Source organism: Plodia interpunctella, chromosome 21 (assembly GCF_027563975.2).
Source record: "Plodia interpunctella isolate USDA-ARS_2022_Savannah chromosome 21, ilPloInte3.2, whole genome shotgun sequence".
Lineage (NCBI taxonomy): Eukaryota > Metazoa > Arthropoda > Insecta > Lepidoptera > Pyralidae > Plodia > Plodia interpunctella.
The window spans coordinates 6,103,145-6,120,387 of NC_071314.1; the positions used below are offsets into that span (position 1 = coordinate 6,103,145).

The 17,243-nt window shown below is 37.0% G+C and overlaps 2 protein-coding genes across 2 annotated transcripts in view; one reads left to right on the forward strand and one right to left on the reverse strand.

The window, feature by feature from the left end:
- LOC128679441 (fatty acid synthase-like) overlaps positions 1-9,348 on the forward strand; it is a 23,413-nt gene extending 14,065 nt beyond the window's left edge. The window contains exons 23-39 of the mRNA XM_053761706.1: positions 124-543; positions 628-777; positions 938-1,038; positions 1,407-1,557; positions 2,000-2,171; positions 2,466-2,578; positions 2,746-2,910; positions 3,271-3,440; positions 3,805-3,954; positions 4,118-4,330; positions 4,778-4,883; positions 5,374-5,536; positions 6,036-6,183; positions 6,767-6,911; positions 7,302-7,478; positions 7,755-7,857; positions 8,222-9,348. Of these exons, the coding sequence (XP_053617681.1) occupies positions 124-543; positions 628-777; positions 938-1,038; positions 1,407-1,557; positions 2,000-2,171; positions 2,466-2,578; positions 2,746-2,910; positions 3,271-3,440; positions 3,805-3,954; positions 4,118-4,330; positions 4,778-4,883; positions 5,374-5,536; positions 6,036-6,183; positions 6,767-6,911; positions 7,302-7,478; positions 7,755-7,857; positions 8,222-8,784 (3,210 nt within the window). The 3' untranslated portion in view covers positions 8,785-9,348. The remainder of the gene's footprint in view (positions 1-123; positions 544-627; positions 778-937; positions 1,039-1,406; positions 1,558-1,999; positions 2,172-2,465; positions 2,579-2,745; positions 2,911-3,270; positions 3,441-3,804; positions 3,955-4,117; positions 4,331-4,777; positions 4,884-5,373; positions 5,537-6,035; positions 6,184-6,766; positions 6,912-7,301; positions 7,479-7,754; positions 7,858-8,221) is intronic.
- Positions 9,014-16,925, reverse strand: AsnRS (Asparaginyl-tRNA synthetase). The gene is made up of 10 exons (XM_053761717.2): positions 16,722-16,925; positions 16,298-16,642; positions 14,381-14,601; positions 13,748-13,866; positions 13,314-13,487; positions 12,545-12,673; positions 11,354-11,498; positions 10,335-10,439; positions 9,856-10,066; positions 9,014-9,592 (listed from the first exon to the last, which is right to left on the reverse strand). The coding sequence occupies exons 1-10, from the start codon at positions 16,747-16,749 to the stop codon at positions 9,408-9,410; spliced, it is 1,662 nt and encodes a 553-aa protein (XP_053617692.1). The 5' UTR covers positions 16,750-16,925; the 3' UTR covers positions 9,014-9,407.
- Between the last annotated feature and the right edge of the window lie 318 nt (positions 16,926-17,243).

Here is a 17,243-nt window from a genome sequence, read left to right on the forward strand (position 1 = left end):
TTTGTTTTATAATATTATATGTAGAATGTAGAGATTATAACTAAAAATAAACATATTTTATAAGTTTAAAACTATTTTCATGTATTGATTAGTTTTGTAGATAATTTTGATTAACTTTTTCAGATTTTTGAAGCACTCTTTCACACTTTACCAAGAAATACCTACATTCTTAGTCGAGGTATAGACACATATGATTTATATCCATCAACTTTATACCGCGTTCTTTGCTCTTCTGGAAAAGGTAATACCAAAGTTGAACTAGCCCGATGGAGACCAACACAGCCAGTGACCACAACAACAGTTCTCACTGTAAAATCATCATCTGATATAAATAATCTAATGTCAGTACGAAATAATTCGACCAATAATCAAAAACTTTTGATTCTCACATCATATCCAGCAGCAGTTGAATTGAAAAAGCTAGTAACAGAACGGAAAACAGATATGGATAATATATCAGTAGTCATGATGCCCGATAATTGTGAAGACCATGATTTTAAACCACTGTCAAACTTCGATTTTGTGTTTAACATTTATCGTAAAGTACGTATTGATAAATATTTTATGTCAATGCATGTTAAAGTTGGATGCCTTATGAATGATGATAATATTTTAACGTTTTCTTAGGGTGTCTGGGGAGGTGAGTACTGCGTTCCAACAATTTCAAAAACCATTGAAACTGAAAATGTGGCGCTTATAATCATGAATCCTGGAGATTTAGACTCGTTGACATGGGTGCAAGTTTCAAACGATTCAAGTAATAATATTCCAGTAACGGTAATTTACATTTTTGATAAAATTGTTTACTAAGTATAGTTTTTAGCCCTCTCGATTTGTTTAATAATATGATAATATTTTTTATATGATAAATCTAATTGCGAGTTCCTGAAGGTAATAAATCTTAGACCAATGTTATTTCAAAATTTCCTTTCGGCAGATTCATTATGTTGGTCTCAATGTAAACGACGTTTACCGAGCTCAGAATTCCAGCAATGTCGATGATGGCTTTGGAATGGATTTCAGTGGACTGACAGAAAGGTGGCTTATGAGTCCTTAAAATTTAATTTAACTATACTCTTCTTTTGTAATGTCTTTCTATATTTTATTATCATGTGTTTTAAGTTCTGCATTAACTCTATTTCAAAATATCTTTGCTTAAATATTTTTTTCATTGCACCCCGGAGCGGAGATTTGCTCTCGTGAGATTTTGCTATTCCAAGTTATATATTTCCCGTGCCCAATTGTCATCGAAATCCGTTCATTAGTTTGCATGATTAATTAATAAATATCCTCAATTCCACACACTTTGATTGATATCCTATAAAACTATAAATAAATTTCTTTACAATAAATTTTAAAATTTCTTTTATGAATGTTATTTTTAAAATTTTAAATGAATGTTCCAGAGGCGATCGTGTTATGGGGTTGGTGAAGTCCGGAGCAGCTAGAAGAACTGTAAGAGCTGATCCAAGGTTGTTGTGGCCAGTGCCAGATCAGTGGAGCTTGGAAGACGCGGCTACAGTTCCTTTGGCGTATGCGCACGCCTTCTACTGTTTGGTAAGTTTTAATGATACAGCATTTTATCTAGATTTATCCTTCTCGTTCCTTGTCGTCACGATGCATGGGATCATTTGTGTAAGTTTATTTATATAAACCTTAGAGAATAAATCATCTAAATAGCAGTGAAAACTGCTTCGATGCGTGGTTTAAAAGCACAAAGTTTAAAAAAACCTGTTACTCCCCAGATTTTCCATACTCCACACCAAAAATCACCCAAATCTGTTGACACCGTTTTGACAGGAAAATCAATGGATGTCCTATAGATAGGATGATGAAAAAAAAAAAACAATTTAAACCAAACGGGTTTTTAACCCAAATTGGTTAAATTATGGATTAACATAAGAAAAAAAGAGTACCCGGATTCATATTGGTTTTCGGTGTCAGACCAGATGAGATAATATAAAGACATCACGTCGATAATATTAATATCCATCGACAGGCAATCAGAGGCAAATTGCGTTCTGGTATGACCATCCTAATACATGGTGGAGCCGGCGCATTGGGCCAGGCGGCGATCTCCATAGCCCTGGCCTACGGATGTCTTGTGTTCACCACCGTCTCCGACGTGAGGAAGAAGCATTTCTTGAGGAAATTATTCCCGGAGCTCAAAGGTACAGACATTATGGTTATAGCGAAGACATTATATCGGCATAACGTGCTTTTTGTTATACTTGCCTTACTTTGTATTAGGTAGCTGTGCCGTAATTGCATGTGATTTGATTGAAATAAGTACAATTTTCTTTTACCTAAATGCTTTTTAGAACTAAATAATCTCACGCTCAAATGCGAATTGTACATGATCTCGTAGAAATATATACACAGGAAATTTGAAGTCTGCTTTGTTCACATCGACAAATTATCTACTATAAACTGTCTGCAAAGAGTAATTGTTACCGTAATTTCAGAGGAAAACATCGGGAATTCCCGTGATGAAACTTTTGGAGATATGATCATCACTCGCACCAAAAATGAGGGATGCGACATTGTGGTCAGCTGTGTTCGAGGTTCTCTCAAAAATGTAAGTTCTTCCTAGTTTTATCCACGTTATCATACTTATGCGCCTTTTGTATTACTAGGTATCTCGTATATAAAGTTTATTCTTAATAGGAAACCCGTGGTTGTATTTTGGAGATTTACTGGACTTTACTCTGGACTATTTCTACTTTTCTCTCGCTCTTATTTCAGACAACCCTGAAATGCGTAGCATCCGGAGGCATGGCCATAGACATAGCTCAGCTCTCGCGTCCAGAAGTGTGCAACTACAATCTGTTCCACATGTTCAGAAACAGATCCTTCTCGCTGGTCGACTTCTCCTCCATCTTTAGGAATGACAACAACGACGATATGTTGGTAAGATCATTTATCAGTATCATACAAAACTTTTAAAGTTGTCTATCATTTGTCGTTCGTATTTATTTGGTACTCAGGTATATTAAAGTCAATGGAATAATGGATAAGAGCTAGACTAGATTGGTTTCGAATCTAGTTTTATGCTTTTACACTACGCCATCGAAAGCTGAAAAGAACAGAGAAAACGTAAAAACTAACCTAATTGATCGTAGCGATATATTCAAATCTTTTAGGATCACAGAAATGATTTTGAGTCTGACCCTTATCCTCTTTCACATAGTTAAAGGCTGATAAGATTTTGATGTTCCTAGAAGAATGTTGGTAAGTATTGTACCAAAATTTTACTATATCTACTCTCAGAAACTACACCAACTCATCAGCGACGGGATCGCCCTCGGCCACGTTCGCCCTCTTTCGCGAGTCACGTATTCTCCAAGTGAGGTGCCCAGAGCTTTGCGACTGCTGGCCGCCAGCAGACACCGAGGTCGTGTGCTGGTGAAGATGGAGGGTCTACCTCGGGTTGAACCTAGGTATGATTTATTTTTGTTTCAAATGGTCGATCTTATCGTGATATCATCAGAAGATATGGTCGAAAAATAAGCTCGAAGCGACCATTTTTACTTTTCGATAATGAGTAGGTAGGTACTTGATGAATGTTGAAGATGAATGTGTAAAATAAATAATACTGATTGTCATAAAAACATAAAACAAATTAGGAGCATACGTAACTTAACACGTAACCAGCAAGCCTATATAATAGAGATTGATGTCAGAAGTGGGATTCGTAAGGATCGTAGCAAGAAAACGGCGTGGTAATGTACTTATGTACCTAATAGTAGCAAAAAAGTCCATAACAGCCAAATAGATTATGTTTTCATGACACAATTATTTCAGAATAATCTGCTCACCGAACCTGTGCCAGCTGATAGTATCAGAGAGAGAAGACTTCGCAGTCCAGTTGGCTGATCGCCTGGTGGCCCGAGGTGCTAGGAAGATACACCTGCACTATATTCGACCAACCTCCTATCTGAAATACAAGCAACTGTAAGAATAAAGCTTACGTACCTATATATTAACGAGATTCTAATATCGATCGAAAATCACTCGAATTATGAGTCGGTCTGCTGAGTCCCTTCAAAAATACCAGTTTTTCAACAATCCACCATAGTGATTTCGAAGAATTTCCATCAATTTAGTTTTCTTTCAGTTGTTGGCGAAACCAAGGCGTGCAAGTTCAAGTGACCACGTTTGAAATGAACAAGAGGAAGCAAGTCGAAGCCTTGTTGAAGGAAAGCAGTCTCCAAGGAGGTATCGAGGATATTTTTATCATGATTGGAGGAGTTCCCGAGTATTTGAGGAGTGATGGGTCCATGCTGGTGAATTTGGACTTAGAATCTAGAAGATTATGTCCTAATTTGAGGTATTTATTACATCTTAAAAAGATAGTACATACTTTACTTCTTTGACGACCTCCACGGCGTTAAAATCGCTATGCGGAAATAAAATAGTTTTTGTTTCAAAGCCTGCGCTTTAGTGTATATTGTCCACGTTTCTGTATTTGTGACCACAGACCCACAATGCAATATTAGCGGTTAGTGGAGGCAGATGAGTAAATATTTGTAGTATTTTATTTTTCTTAAACTACTGTAGGTCTTGTCGGCCGAATGGTAAATATTTACCACATCCTCACAAACTTTCGCATATTAATAGGATATATAACATCATTTTCGTTAACACATGTACTAGTAGATGTTATGTATAAAATGACCTTGTGGCTAGGTATATAAGTAATTTGTTTTTTTTTTTGTAATATAAGCTTAAATCTATCATTACAGTTCTCACCAATTATCTACTTCTATATTTTCAGAAACTTCACTATAATTAGTGATGAAGAAATCGATCGTGATATAGTTGACAACAGGACTCAAGGAGGACTGCCGGTTTTGGTTTTGCTGCTTCAAAACTTGAAACAGGTCAGTACTATATAACTGTAATACAGCTAGCAAAACCCTTGTAAATGATATGACGTCATAAGTTCTGTAGAATATAAACGCTACGTGTGATTTAGGACGATGGACATAAATCACATACAAATACATTGGCTTCCCCAATCATACCTACTGCGTATTACTTGCAATAAATAATTGATGCAACAAACTCCGGATGGCTAAGTGCAGGTTTGCATTTCACTTCTCACTATATAGTCGATTCGAAGTGAAACGCAGCGAACCAATTGTTTGTCGTAGCGTCAAATTGGTGGATTGCGATTGATTAGCTGCGTGTCACAGCGAATCAACTCGTGAGAAGTGAAGGAGAAGAAGTAGGAAAGCGGTCCCTGGACTCAGATGCTATGTGGCTGGTTTGCAACCGAAAAAACGATAGATATAAAAAATAAAACACAGCTAGGACTCGGTCAGAAAGAAAAGATTTACAACAATTTTGTGATGATTTTCCTTTGTTTAGTTTGGATCTGTACAGCAATCGCAAGATCAAGAAAACATGGGACGATGGCGACTGGCTCTGGATGCTATAGAAAAGGCATTACAAAGTGGCGATACAATTGTTTATGCGCACACGCAGCCATCACCGGCACTTTTGTTTATGGAAGAAATTAATAGAATCTCAGGTTAGTTATAATTAAAGCCTAACCTATATTTTTTTAGAATACAAACAGGGACATATTCAAAGCTACAAACTACTAGCACTACAAAACGACTACTGTGTGATATTAAATGCCGAAACACATTTAAACAGTGTTGGTCCCTATCATGCTAAAAGGGCTTATAATATTTTTTTTTCCAATAATATAACAAATTACACACAATAGATTTCAAAAAAAGTTTACAAAACCATGTAACGATTGTAACCGAACGTTCCAAAATAGGGACTGACCATATAAAATATATGTGTATCGAGCTGACTAGTCCCCCCAGCACCTGTTCCCGAATTGACGCACGCCTGATGGCTGACCTCACGATAGATAATGAAATACCTAGGTAGGTATCGTGAGGTTCCTATTGTGATCAATAGGAACCTCATGATACCTACCTATCGTGAGGTTCCTAGTAAATCTTCTATATGAGTGACTACCTAGATTGTAACTATTTCTCCAATATTTTTTTCAGGTATAACTGTAACTAAGGGTTGTGAGAAGAAGACGTTAGAACAGTTGGGTGTAGACGGCATGAAGGCATTCGAACTGTGCAATATGCTAAGAAATAAATTCGGAATCACCGTTCAGGAAGAACATCTACCAGAGATGACATTAGCTGAGTAAGTAAATTCATTATCACAGTAAGAATATAATTTTTTTGATTTGGTTATAACTAGTTGTTCGCCGCGAACTTAACCTTGCGAAGACAATAAATTTGTACAAAATTGTGAATATTTCAAAAACGACTGAACCTGTTTTGATGCCCCGCATATCCTACATACCTTTTTAATTTCATCAAAATCGGACCAACGATTCGAAAGTTATCGCGTTACAAACAAACAAACATACATACATACCTACAAAAAAATTATTTTCGCCCCAAGCAAAATGACCTCGCTCACGTCGCTTGCTTGGTAAATATAATAAATATTAGGTAAAGGGTCTCCTTAAAACTGAAGGTCTCTGAAGCTCTAGAAATTGCTAGTTACGTCACTTTGAGTACAATTTTGCGCAGTTGGGCTCTCTCTGCGTGACGAGCCAGCACAGCTCCTCTAAGAAACGAAGCACCGCCGATCGATACGGCAGGTCTATCTCATGATTCCTGGACTTCTCAGGAACATTTTTTGATGTACTCTTGTAGAACAGGCAGTAAACATCCTGGAACCTTTATGTTTTGATCAATTTGATAAATACATTTTACAGGCTGAAAAATCTTCAAAACGAAATGGTTACTGTAAATGGTGAAGAGATAGGTTTTAGCGGATTCCTCGACATGGTGGACAAAGACGAACTCATCTCCACGTCGGACAGAATTGAGATGCCCACACTGATTTTTCCAAATGGAACTGTAAGTTAGATCTATATCCAAAGGCCGCTGAATCATATCCGGCTCGAAGGACCAATTGAAATAGCATACCTTTTCCTATGCTGACTAGAGAACATTGAAAACAGAAAAAAATCGTGCAATTGCTCTTTTACCTATAATTAGACAGAGAAAGCACCTTTACTTTTTTATACTACCAAGCAGGCAATGCGGCCTATTTGATGGTAAGTTGTTGCCGCAACCTCTGGACGCAACCTCTGCAACACCAGGATTGTCACACGCGTTGTCGACTTTGCCATACAGTACCCATCCTGTTATTATACTGCCGCGCTCACCCTTCTCAAGTTTTAATTGATCAAAATTACTTTTCAAAATCCAGGCGTAAATTGAAGCTATTTCTTTATACAATTCTAGCGTCCCGATGAACTGAACAAAGATCTTAATTACATATGCGTGGTACCTGGTCTAGAGGGTCACTACAGTCGCTTCTATCTGCTCTGCGAAAGGCTTAAGATGCCCGCAGTAGTGCTACAACCAGGAATTGACCACCCGGGTGAGAATATTGAAGATATGGCGAAGAGACTCGTCGATGTAAGTATAAAAATAAAACTTACTCGAGTACATTTTTTTTGTAAATTTTCGTGAAAATAACAGAGGTAAAACTACTCATGTTCTCAAATAAATAACAGTTTAGGTACTACAAATAAACATTAACTAAGTATTTAATGATAAACATGATTTATTTTCTTTGTTTCTTATTTTGTTTCGGTCCTGATTTGATTTGCTTAGATTGTCCAATAATCTAAGTGTTCTTCAGGTTCCATAGAAATTTGTAAGGGAATAATTTATCCTGTCTGGGTAATGCAGGTTATAAGGAAGAAGTTAACAGTGAAAGATCACTACTATCTCGTAGGCTACGAGTTTGGCGCATTGATGGTGTTGGAAATGGCGACCATTTTGGAAAAACTTTGTAAGTACAAGACAAAAACATTCCACTGTATATGACTACATCATAAACAAAAATATATATAAATGAATGGGCGTGCTTATTTAGTTTCCCGTTCGGAAAGGACCGGTGCCCCGGCAGGACAGATACCCCACTTGTCTGCTTCAACCCCGCGTATCGTTACACAATTTTCAATAAATGATAATAAGTCGTCTCTTGTTTTTCCATTGTGATCCACGCCGATAAGTAGTGCGTAAGATTATTTCTTCTATAGGTCAACACCGTGCTAACGAAAATTTTATCTCTATTCTAAATAGATAAAAAAGACGTATTCATTTGTCATGTTACTTTATTGCATTCCATGCTAAATGTACTTATTATCTTACAGGTATAACAAGCACAGTGTACCTCCTAGGTGGCACCCCAACTGACATCCAATGCTCACTCCAATCAAGACTAGCCAATTTTGATGCAAATTGGGAAGACACTTTAGCCTTACACTCATCATCACTGATAAAAGGCACCAAAATCTATGTTGATTTACAAAAAGCGGAAACTTGGGATGAAAAAGTCGATGTTTGTGTGAAAAAAATAAGAAAAACGGTAAATCAATCTTCGCAGTATATAAAAATGCAAATAAACGCATTTTACAATAGAATCAACATGCTTCGAAATTGGAATTTCAAAATAAAACCGTTGAATTCCAAAGTGATTATTTTAAGAGCAATGTTGCCAACAGAAATAAATCAAAATGAGTTGAAACGTATTTCTACTATGGATGTGGATGTTTTTAATTTGTCTTCTTCTCTGACTAGGGCTGCGAAAGATTTGAAATGCTCTGCTATTGTAAACCGTAATTTGAGCCCTGATATATTAGAAGAGTATAGATTGAGTAACAAGTGTGAAACTAGTATTACTAAAAGTAATGTGTACGCTGTGGTAGCATCGTAATATGATTGCAATTAATGAAATTTCTGCAATAAAACATAAGAATGATATATAATTATCAATTTAAAAGTTATGTTGGTGTTGTACTTGGGTTTTAATTATATTTATGAAACTAAATGTATTTTATTCTTTTAACGTTTTCACTTTGTGAAAAATACCAACTGCATTCAGAATAGGATAAATTCAGAATTAGCATAATAATTTATGTTCTAATCATATTAAAAAAGTTCACTTTGTAACAAGCCGTTTATTAAATGCCAAAAATTGAAATACAACTTGGAATGATTAACACTCCTTATTCTATGAAGTCATATGTATCTATACTCGTATGACCAACATTCAAGTCAGTAATGGGAAAAAATATTATCTTATCTAAAAATGCTCAACAAAATGCCACATACGCATATATCACGTCTTTATTCAAAATACAAGTAGACAACATAGGTAGTCTAATTATAAATTCAGATGCATGATGCAAATACCTAAATAAATTACATTTGTAATATTTGGTATGACATAATAATTTTATCCAGCCCTGAGATAAATGCCAAATAAAAAAAAAACAAACACTGGCCGCTCAATATGCGCAATGAATAAAATATATAAGATTCCAAATTTGAAGGTGTTTATGGTGTACAGCGGTCCAAAAAGCGCGGGTAAAGGCAGACTTCGCGAATGTGGTATCTGTCCAGGAGCCAGCAGAGGAATCGCTCGAGCCCCAATCCGTAGCCGCCGTGAGGTACGGAACCAAACTTCCGCTGGTCCGTGTACCAGTAATATGGAGTGGGGTCGATTCCTTCACGCTTGTAACCTGTGAATGAAAATAAAACATTAACACTTACGTAGGTACTTTGTTTCACTATTATAAGAGCTAAATTACAACGACTTCAGTATCTGACATTCTCCTTTTTTGCAGTCTCAAAACTTTCAGCTCAAAAAAGTACCAGGCGTTCATAGACAATGATGAAGTCTCACTTTCAGACAACGAGAACTCAGAATTCACACCCAGAATATTTGCATCACCGTATCAAAAGCAAAAGTACTAGGCGTACATAACCAACGAAGCAGTCTCACCTTCCATGAGCTCATCATAATCCCAGATCCTCATGGAGCCCCCGACCATTTCCCCGACGCCTGGCATCAGTACGTCCACAGATTCGGTCAACCGCTTGTCTTCCTTACAACGGGGCATGTAGAACGATTTGATTTCTGCCGGGAACTTGCATAGGAGAATCGGCTCACCGATTTCGTCTGTCATCTTGCGTTCCGGCATTTCTGGGATGTCCTAAAATATTGAATATTTTATTTTAATTGTATAGGTATAAAAGAAAGAGATATTATAGCCTTTTTTATTACATAAACTAGTGAACCGACTACTTTTGTAGTACTATATAGCAAACCAAGGAGGGTTGACGTCATCATAGCCGAATCTTCAAATTTTTAAAGTTTATTTCTACGCTGACTTCGGGTTCCGCGGCATCACAGTCCCGAATGTGACTGAGAACACGGGCAGCGAGAGAAAGAAACAAGTCGCGAGTAAATATTTAACTAACCTCCCCAAATTCGTAGAAGGATCCATCGTCCTTAGTAATTTTGTTCTTGCGCAGATATTCAATCGCTTCCACATATGTCATCCTCTTGAATGGCTTCTTTGGTGGCTGGAAAATACAATGGGCTATTTGACAAGGTCGGAAAGTTGTAAAAAATATGTATAATCTAGATAAAATATTTAGGATCATTATGACAATTCATAAACTGTAACAATGCAGTCGGATATAAATACGAAGATTTAAAGTTGTTTAGAAAGGTCCAATTTCCAAAAGTAAGAAATTATAAAAACAAATTTAACCATCATAAAAAACAAACATTTCCTAACAACTTTTATTAAGAAGTCATCACCATAAAGTAATACTTAATGTAGCTGTAGAACAAACATAGCTTCTTTTGCGAACATATAACTTAGTCGTGACGTCACTTCTGTGTCATTTAGTATGGAGCGTTTGGACGAGTCCAAAAATGTGGGATTTTATTTTTGTCATATCTTTTAACGCATTGTTATTCCCTGTATTTTTTTCACTGATGTACCTATTAATATATGTCTTCCAAAAAGCATCAAACCAAATTTTGTCCGATAGCCTATTGGAGTATGAATAGTGACTAATGTGTAGCCATGTGTATACTGATGTGCTGTATATTTTGTAATGTAATAAACACTTAGTTTTTAAATTTTTACCAACGTTTTTATTTATGGATGTCCGAGACTGAAAATAAATTCTTTATTATAATTACTAGCTTTTGCCCACGGCTTCACACGCGTGATTTTTCCCTTCAATGAAATATTTAAACTCGAACTAATCTGGTTTCCCCATACAAACTTTGAACCCCCTTTTTGCCCCGTTAGAGGATGAATTTTGAAAAATCCTTTCTTAGTGCACCCTAGACCACAGGGTCTAGGGGTGCACATACGTGATGCAGGGGTACACGTGCTAGTCAGTCAGTCATTCAGTGTCTTCCTTTGTATATATAAAAAATATATACATACATATAAATAGATTATATACATCTTACTCACCACAAAGTTAGGGTTGAGATCGTACACCAGATCGCGGGCGGGGGACTTGAGGATCCTGTTGACGACGTCCACCACCAGGTCCTCGATCCTGTCCAGCAGGTCCTCGAACGAGATGAAGGGGCACTCCGCTTCCACGTGACTGTATCTGTATATTCATAATATATCATTCATTTTAATTTGTTATAGGTTCTAGGGTTTTTTTCTGTAAGCTACACTATCGAATTGGGTTAGCCTGTAAAGATAGATGTAAGTTGTGAATAAATAAATAAATAAATAATAAGAAATCAGGAAAATGTACATATTGGACTCTTAAAATTCTATATAGTACATATTATTGTATCAACCAAGGGGAACATCTTTAAACAATTAGATTTACTTACCTAAATACACATTCAACATTGCGAAAGCTGCTTACTATAAATACCTGCCTTCGATGACTATTCGACTTATATGATTAGAAACACCAGTGAAAACAATACTGCGATATAGACAATACTTTCAAAGATATTACAAAAATAAAATCACACATTTTTGGACTCGTCCAAACGCTCCATACTAAATGACACGAACAAGTGACGTCACTACGTGCGAAAGTGTTCGCGAAGAAATATATGTTTGTCCGACAGCTACATTAAATATTACGTTGATGATGATGATTTCTTAATAAAAGTTGTTGTAAAATTTTTGTTTGTTATGATGGTTAAATTTATTTTTATAATTTCATACTTTTTGAAAATGGACTTTCCAACCAACTTTAAATCTTCGTATTTAGATCCAGCTGCATTGTTACAGTCAATGAATTATCATAATGATGCTAAATATATCTATTTTTCTCTAGACTACACAATATTTTTTACAATTCTCATGGCAACTACCCTATTGTCCAAAGTTCTTACAATTAGAATCAAATAATTCAACTAATTGTTAAAGCACTTTGAAACTCATTTTTTTTTTAATTAATTCACGATCATAAGCACTAAAAGTGAATAAAAACATAATAATCCATAGTAATATTTTGTCTGTCTGTTCCGCTTTCACGGCAAAACCACTGGACCGCTTTTGATGAAATTCGATATGCGTACAGTTAAAGACCCCCGTTCAAACATACGCATACAGAATAACACATAAGAGTACTATTCCCACGGAAGCCCCGGGGCGCAGCTAGTAGATTAATAAGTAAATAACACTCACTCGGCAAGATGGCGCCTGGTTCTAGATTGTTCCGCGCGATACGACTGCGCGATGCAGTACACGTCTCCCAGGGCCGGCAAGCAGGTCTCCAGGTACAGCTGGGAGCTCTGAGTTAGGTACGCCTTCGCACTGTTAACGATAAATACTAATAGCACCAATAGCCACACAGAACGGTCCACACTAAGCACTGAACTTGTATTGTTAGTTGCAGACATGTGATCGCAGGAGAAAATATCTATCCGCGCTGGGTATCGAACCGAGACCTTCAGATAGCGGACGGGCGTGGTGACCACTACGCCATGAAGGTCGTCGACGGCGCGATAGTGGTGCCAAATATATATTTTTTTATTTTCTATATATTTGTTTTATTTGTCGTATCATGACATGACTGAACGTCGAACTTACAACTGTCAATGTGCGGTATACCATAGTAATGATTGGTATTGGTGCTGCCATCTCTACACTAAACTTGGGTAAAATTTCCTATTAAAAAGACATACATACATACGTATATCTAAATTGTAATAAATATGTTATGGCTAGACTCTGAAGTGACCTCGGTGAAGCCGGCCTCAGTTGGTTACACCCAGGTGTGGCCTGCTTACCTTCGACTAGATCTAGGTTCAGCCTTTATCACACCGGCTAGACCTAGGTAAAGTAGATCTCAGATGGTTATACCCAGGCCACAGCAAATTAGGCTACACCTAAATGTAACCAACTGAGCCGGCTGCACTTCGGGGTTTAGCCGAAACAGATAAAATTCTCATACCCAAAATAGTCAAACTTGAAGAGTGTGCTGCCTCCTTCGCATTGGGTCTGTACTAAAGTGGGTGGTTGGACCTCAGTGTACTTTCTAGAGGCGAAGTGATCGCGGAAAGCGGTCACCGCAGCCGCGCGCGCCCGGAGTACTTTCGATGTGTTCTCACCGCGAATCATTATGTGCCTGGAAGAAAAGTAATCAATCTCAACACACTCTGGATGTTACAGCACTAGTGCTATACGTCGACGACTACGTCGCGACGTCGTTATATTCCATAGGTTTTGACACTGACGTGCGTTGACGTACGTCGAATCTCCATACAATTTCTGTGCTGTCCGTCGACGGATGTTAACGTGACGGAGCTCAAGCGAGCAATGGGACATGGCCCTTCGTGTGTTTAAAAACGACTTGTGATACACGCGTATATTGAAATCTTGTTTTACCTGTTGTCAAGTTGTACATCAGGCAGAGCTTCTTCGTTGAGGATGGCGTCAGCGCCGCCTGGTGGCGCCAGGCCGACCAACTCCCAGTAATCTGCTGTCAACTCATGGTCTCCTGGTGCCTGTTATACAAATGTATAGTTTTCTTTTTATATAGGGTGGCAGACCGATAGAAAAAAATACTGTTCTCTTGGTAAATTCACTAGCATTTGCCTACGGCTTCGACAGTTACGTCTGCACAATGTTATTGTTTTTTTTTTTAAATCCTTCATTGCATGCGTATACGCCCGCGTTGTTTCGAGTTCTTATTATTGTCTATACCTATCTCGGGTTCTAAGCAACATATCGCGATGAAACCTCTACCAGAATTTAAGTTAGACCATCCACTAAACAGCTGTGAAAACCGCATCTAATTCCATCCAGTAGTTTTTTCGTAATGCGCGAACAAACATACAGAAATTAAAAAAAAATGTTTTATCTTCTATTAGCCCTAAAGAGACCCCCATCATTATTTATCTTTATTAGTTTTCTATGTACATACATAACATACTTACAGTTTTTTTTTTATATGTATAGATTAGCTTTAGCCTGCACCTTCGCCAGACTTCCAACAATGACATAAAACATTCAACTCACCATTTTACCCTCAGGCACCACCTCCAAGTTTCCCCACAGTTTGACCGAGGACTCCGTGGACAACACCAGAGCGATGTAGGTCTGGCAGAGCTCCCCGTGCAGCACACATTGGAGGAAGCCAGTGCCGTCTCGCAGCGTGAGGAACATGAGCGAACGACCCTGTCTCCGGAGACGGTGGACCCACCCGCAGACGGAGATACGCTTTCCTCGATAATCTCGTGCTGGAAAATAATTGAAAGTCAAATCATTTATCCAGTAATTAAACCTTCCACCCACAAGCACTATCTGATGTCTAATTTTATATCGTAAAGTAAAATTACAAAAAGCTACATACTGCTGGCAAACAACCACTGTGAAAAAGAAATGCCGAAAGTAACTGATTTAAACTGTGATTCATAATATTTATTCATATAACATTCATTCAAACATGTATCACGGCCCATACCGGCTTCGTTCGGTAAAACCATGATAAATTTCCACCTAAACCAGAGTTTATCGCATACAGACAAATGTGGCAGAGAACTTTGTTTTATAATATGTAAGATAATCCATTGAATACGAAAATTTTATCTGTGACTTTAATCTACTGTTTAAATAAATGCCAGCTGCTAGTAAAGCCAACACAATACCAAATCAACGTGTACAATATAAGTTACGTATTTCGAAAGTAAACACATCTGTAAATTAATTGGATTGTATACTTTCATTCAATATTATATACAGAATCGAAATTTTCATACAGTTTGCTATTTCGTCATTCAAGTTCTATTGTGGTAATAGAATTTAAACTAAATAGTAACCTGACAACCTCCTAATACCAGCTCAACAATATCGTCAAAGAGTTCCCTAAACTTTGATGGATTCGGCATACATTGCTGTTCTTCCATTGCAGTAAATAAAAGCACTCATGCAAACTGCACGATGTTCATGTGTTCTCATCTGCATTTGTCCAAGTTAGGTGACAGTATGGAGCCGGCATAATGGTAACCCCGGGATACAGGGGGCTAACATATATGTATAAACAAATTATTAAAATGTTTTCCACAATGCCAATTAAACTCTGCATCATAGGAAATACAAATTTAAAAAAAGTCTATAGACTTTTCACTTCAGGAATGGCATCTCTTTTTTTCGAACGTTGCCAACATCCTAAGTATATTATATATTATAGGTTTCCACCCTTTATGTGAATTATCAAATGAAAAAATGTCATAACCAATTTAAGACAAAATTCAAAGATCATTTAGAAGCATTGTTATGGTAGTATTTTTATATGTGTTATAGTAGTATTTAGTGAATATATAAGTTAATTATAATAATCGAAACATACCGCAATCATCAAATATATGTAAGTATTTCAACACAATGTGATGAGTCAAGATGCAACATTTGCAACATGCATGATGCAATAGTGATAACTATGATATCACATACAATGGGAAACAGTAAGTATCGACAATGGCATCTTCTTTCTTTTCAAGTGTGTTATTGCAAACACTGATGTCAGATGTTACTAAGTCCCCTAAAGGCTGTGGCAAGTAGTCACATAACTAGTGCACTTAAAATGAGGTTTCCTCACGATGTTCTCATTCAACTGGCATGATAGGGACCAACACTGTTCAAATGAGTTTCTTTCGGCATTTCTTCTCAGCAGTGGTCGTTCCGAAATGCCAGTAGTTTGTAGCTTGTGAGAAATAACTATAAATATAAAGATTGACGAGAAAAAGTGCCTGTGAAGGTCTAATTTCTGAATAAATGATTTGAATTTGAATTTGAATTCAACAGAAGCAAGTAGTGATCAACAAAAACTTCTAAGAGTAGGACTTGTGTCTGGGACCTTTCAGGTGGACAGTTGTAACTGCTAGACCACAACTGCAATGCCATAAAAACATAACACAATATCTTTTAATCGCATACCTTCAGATATTTTCACATGTTTAGGTTTGGGGTTAGGGTTCAGCTTGAGAACAATCTTTTTAGCTTCTTCCAAGTTTTGTGCTCTCTTTTCATTACCCTCCTCTTCAGCCTTGGCCTTATCTGCAGCTTTGTAGCACTCCCTTACCCAAATTTTCTGTATTTTCTTCAACTGCGATTTAGCTGCAACTTCGTATTTTTCATTCGTGTCTTTTGCATCCACGTAAATGGTAGGAAAGGGTTCCTTGCCAGCGTAACGCATTGCTTGTAAGATTGTCTTAAAAGGATTATCTTCAGTTCCATCGCCAGTCAAATCGTTTCCATTCTTGTCCGAAGTGTAAATTTCTTCTGAAAAAAGAATTTTTCAAATAATAGTATAACGTGAAACCATTGATATAAGGTTAGAAAATGCACAATTAGGACTTACTTATGGTCAATTTTTCTATATCCGCCATGATTCAGTTTCAAATTACAGAGAGATATTAATAATTACAATTAATTTGCGGTAAAATATAAATACAATTGATTTTTTACATCCAAATTGAAATAAATTTTCATAGGCAGGCAAGAGCAGTGGTACAACCACAGGGTACAACAAACCACGTCTTCCAATTCCAACTGTCAACTGACAATGACACTGTGACATGCTTGACACAACAAACAAATTGGTTGCCAACATGTTTAGTTAGCGTCACATTCTTCAAACAGCGTGATAAATAGCGAATCTCACTCTAACTCGCCGGGCATTATAAATTAAATGATACATAATGCACAAAAACATGACCCTTCCTTCAAGTCCCATTACTTGTATACACGACAACAAGTCCAACATCTCCCCATCTTTCTTTGTTTTTTTTTTATACACGACTAACATTATAAATTATTATATTAATATAAGGAATATTGGGAAAAATCGTTTTCCATAAGATAAAAAACTTCGAAAACTATG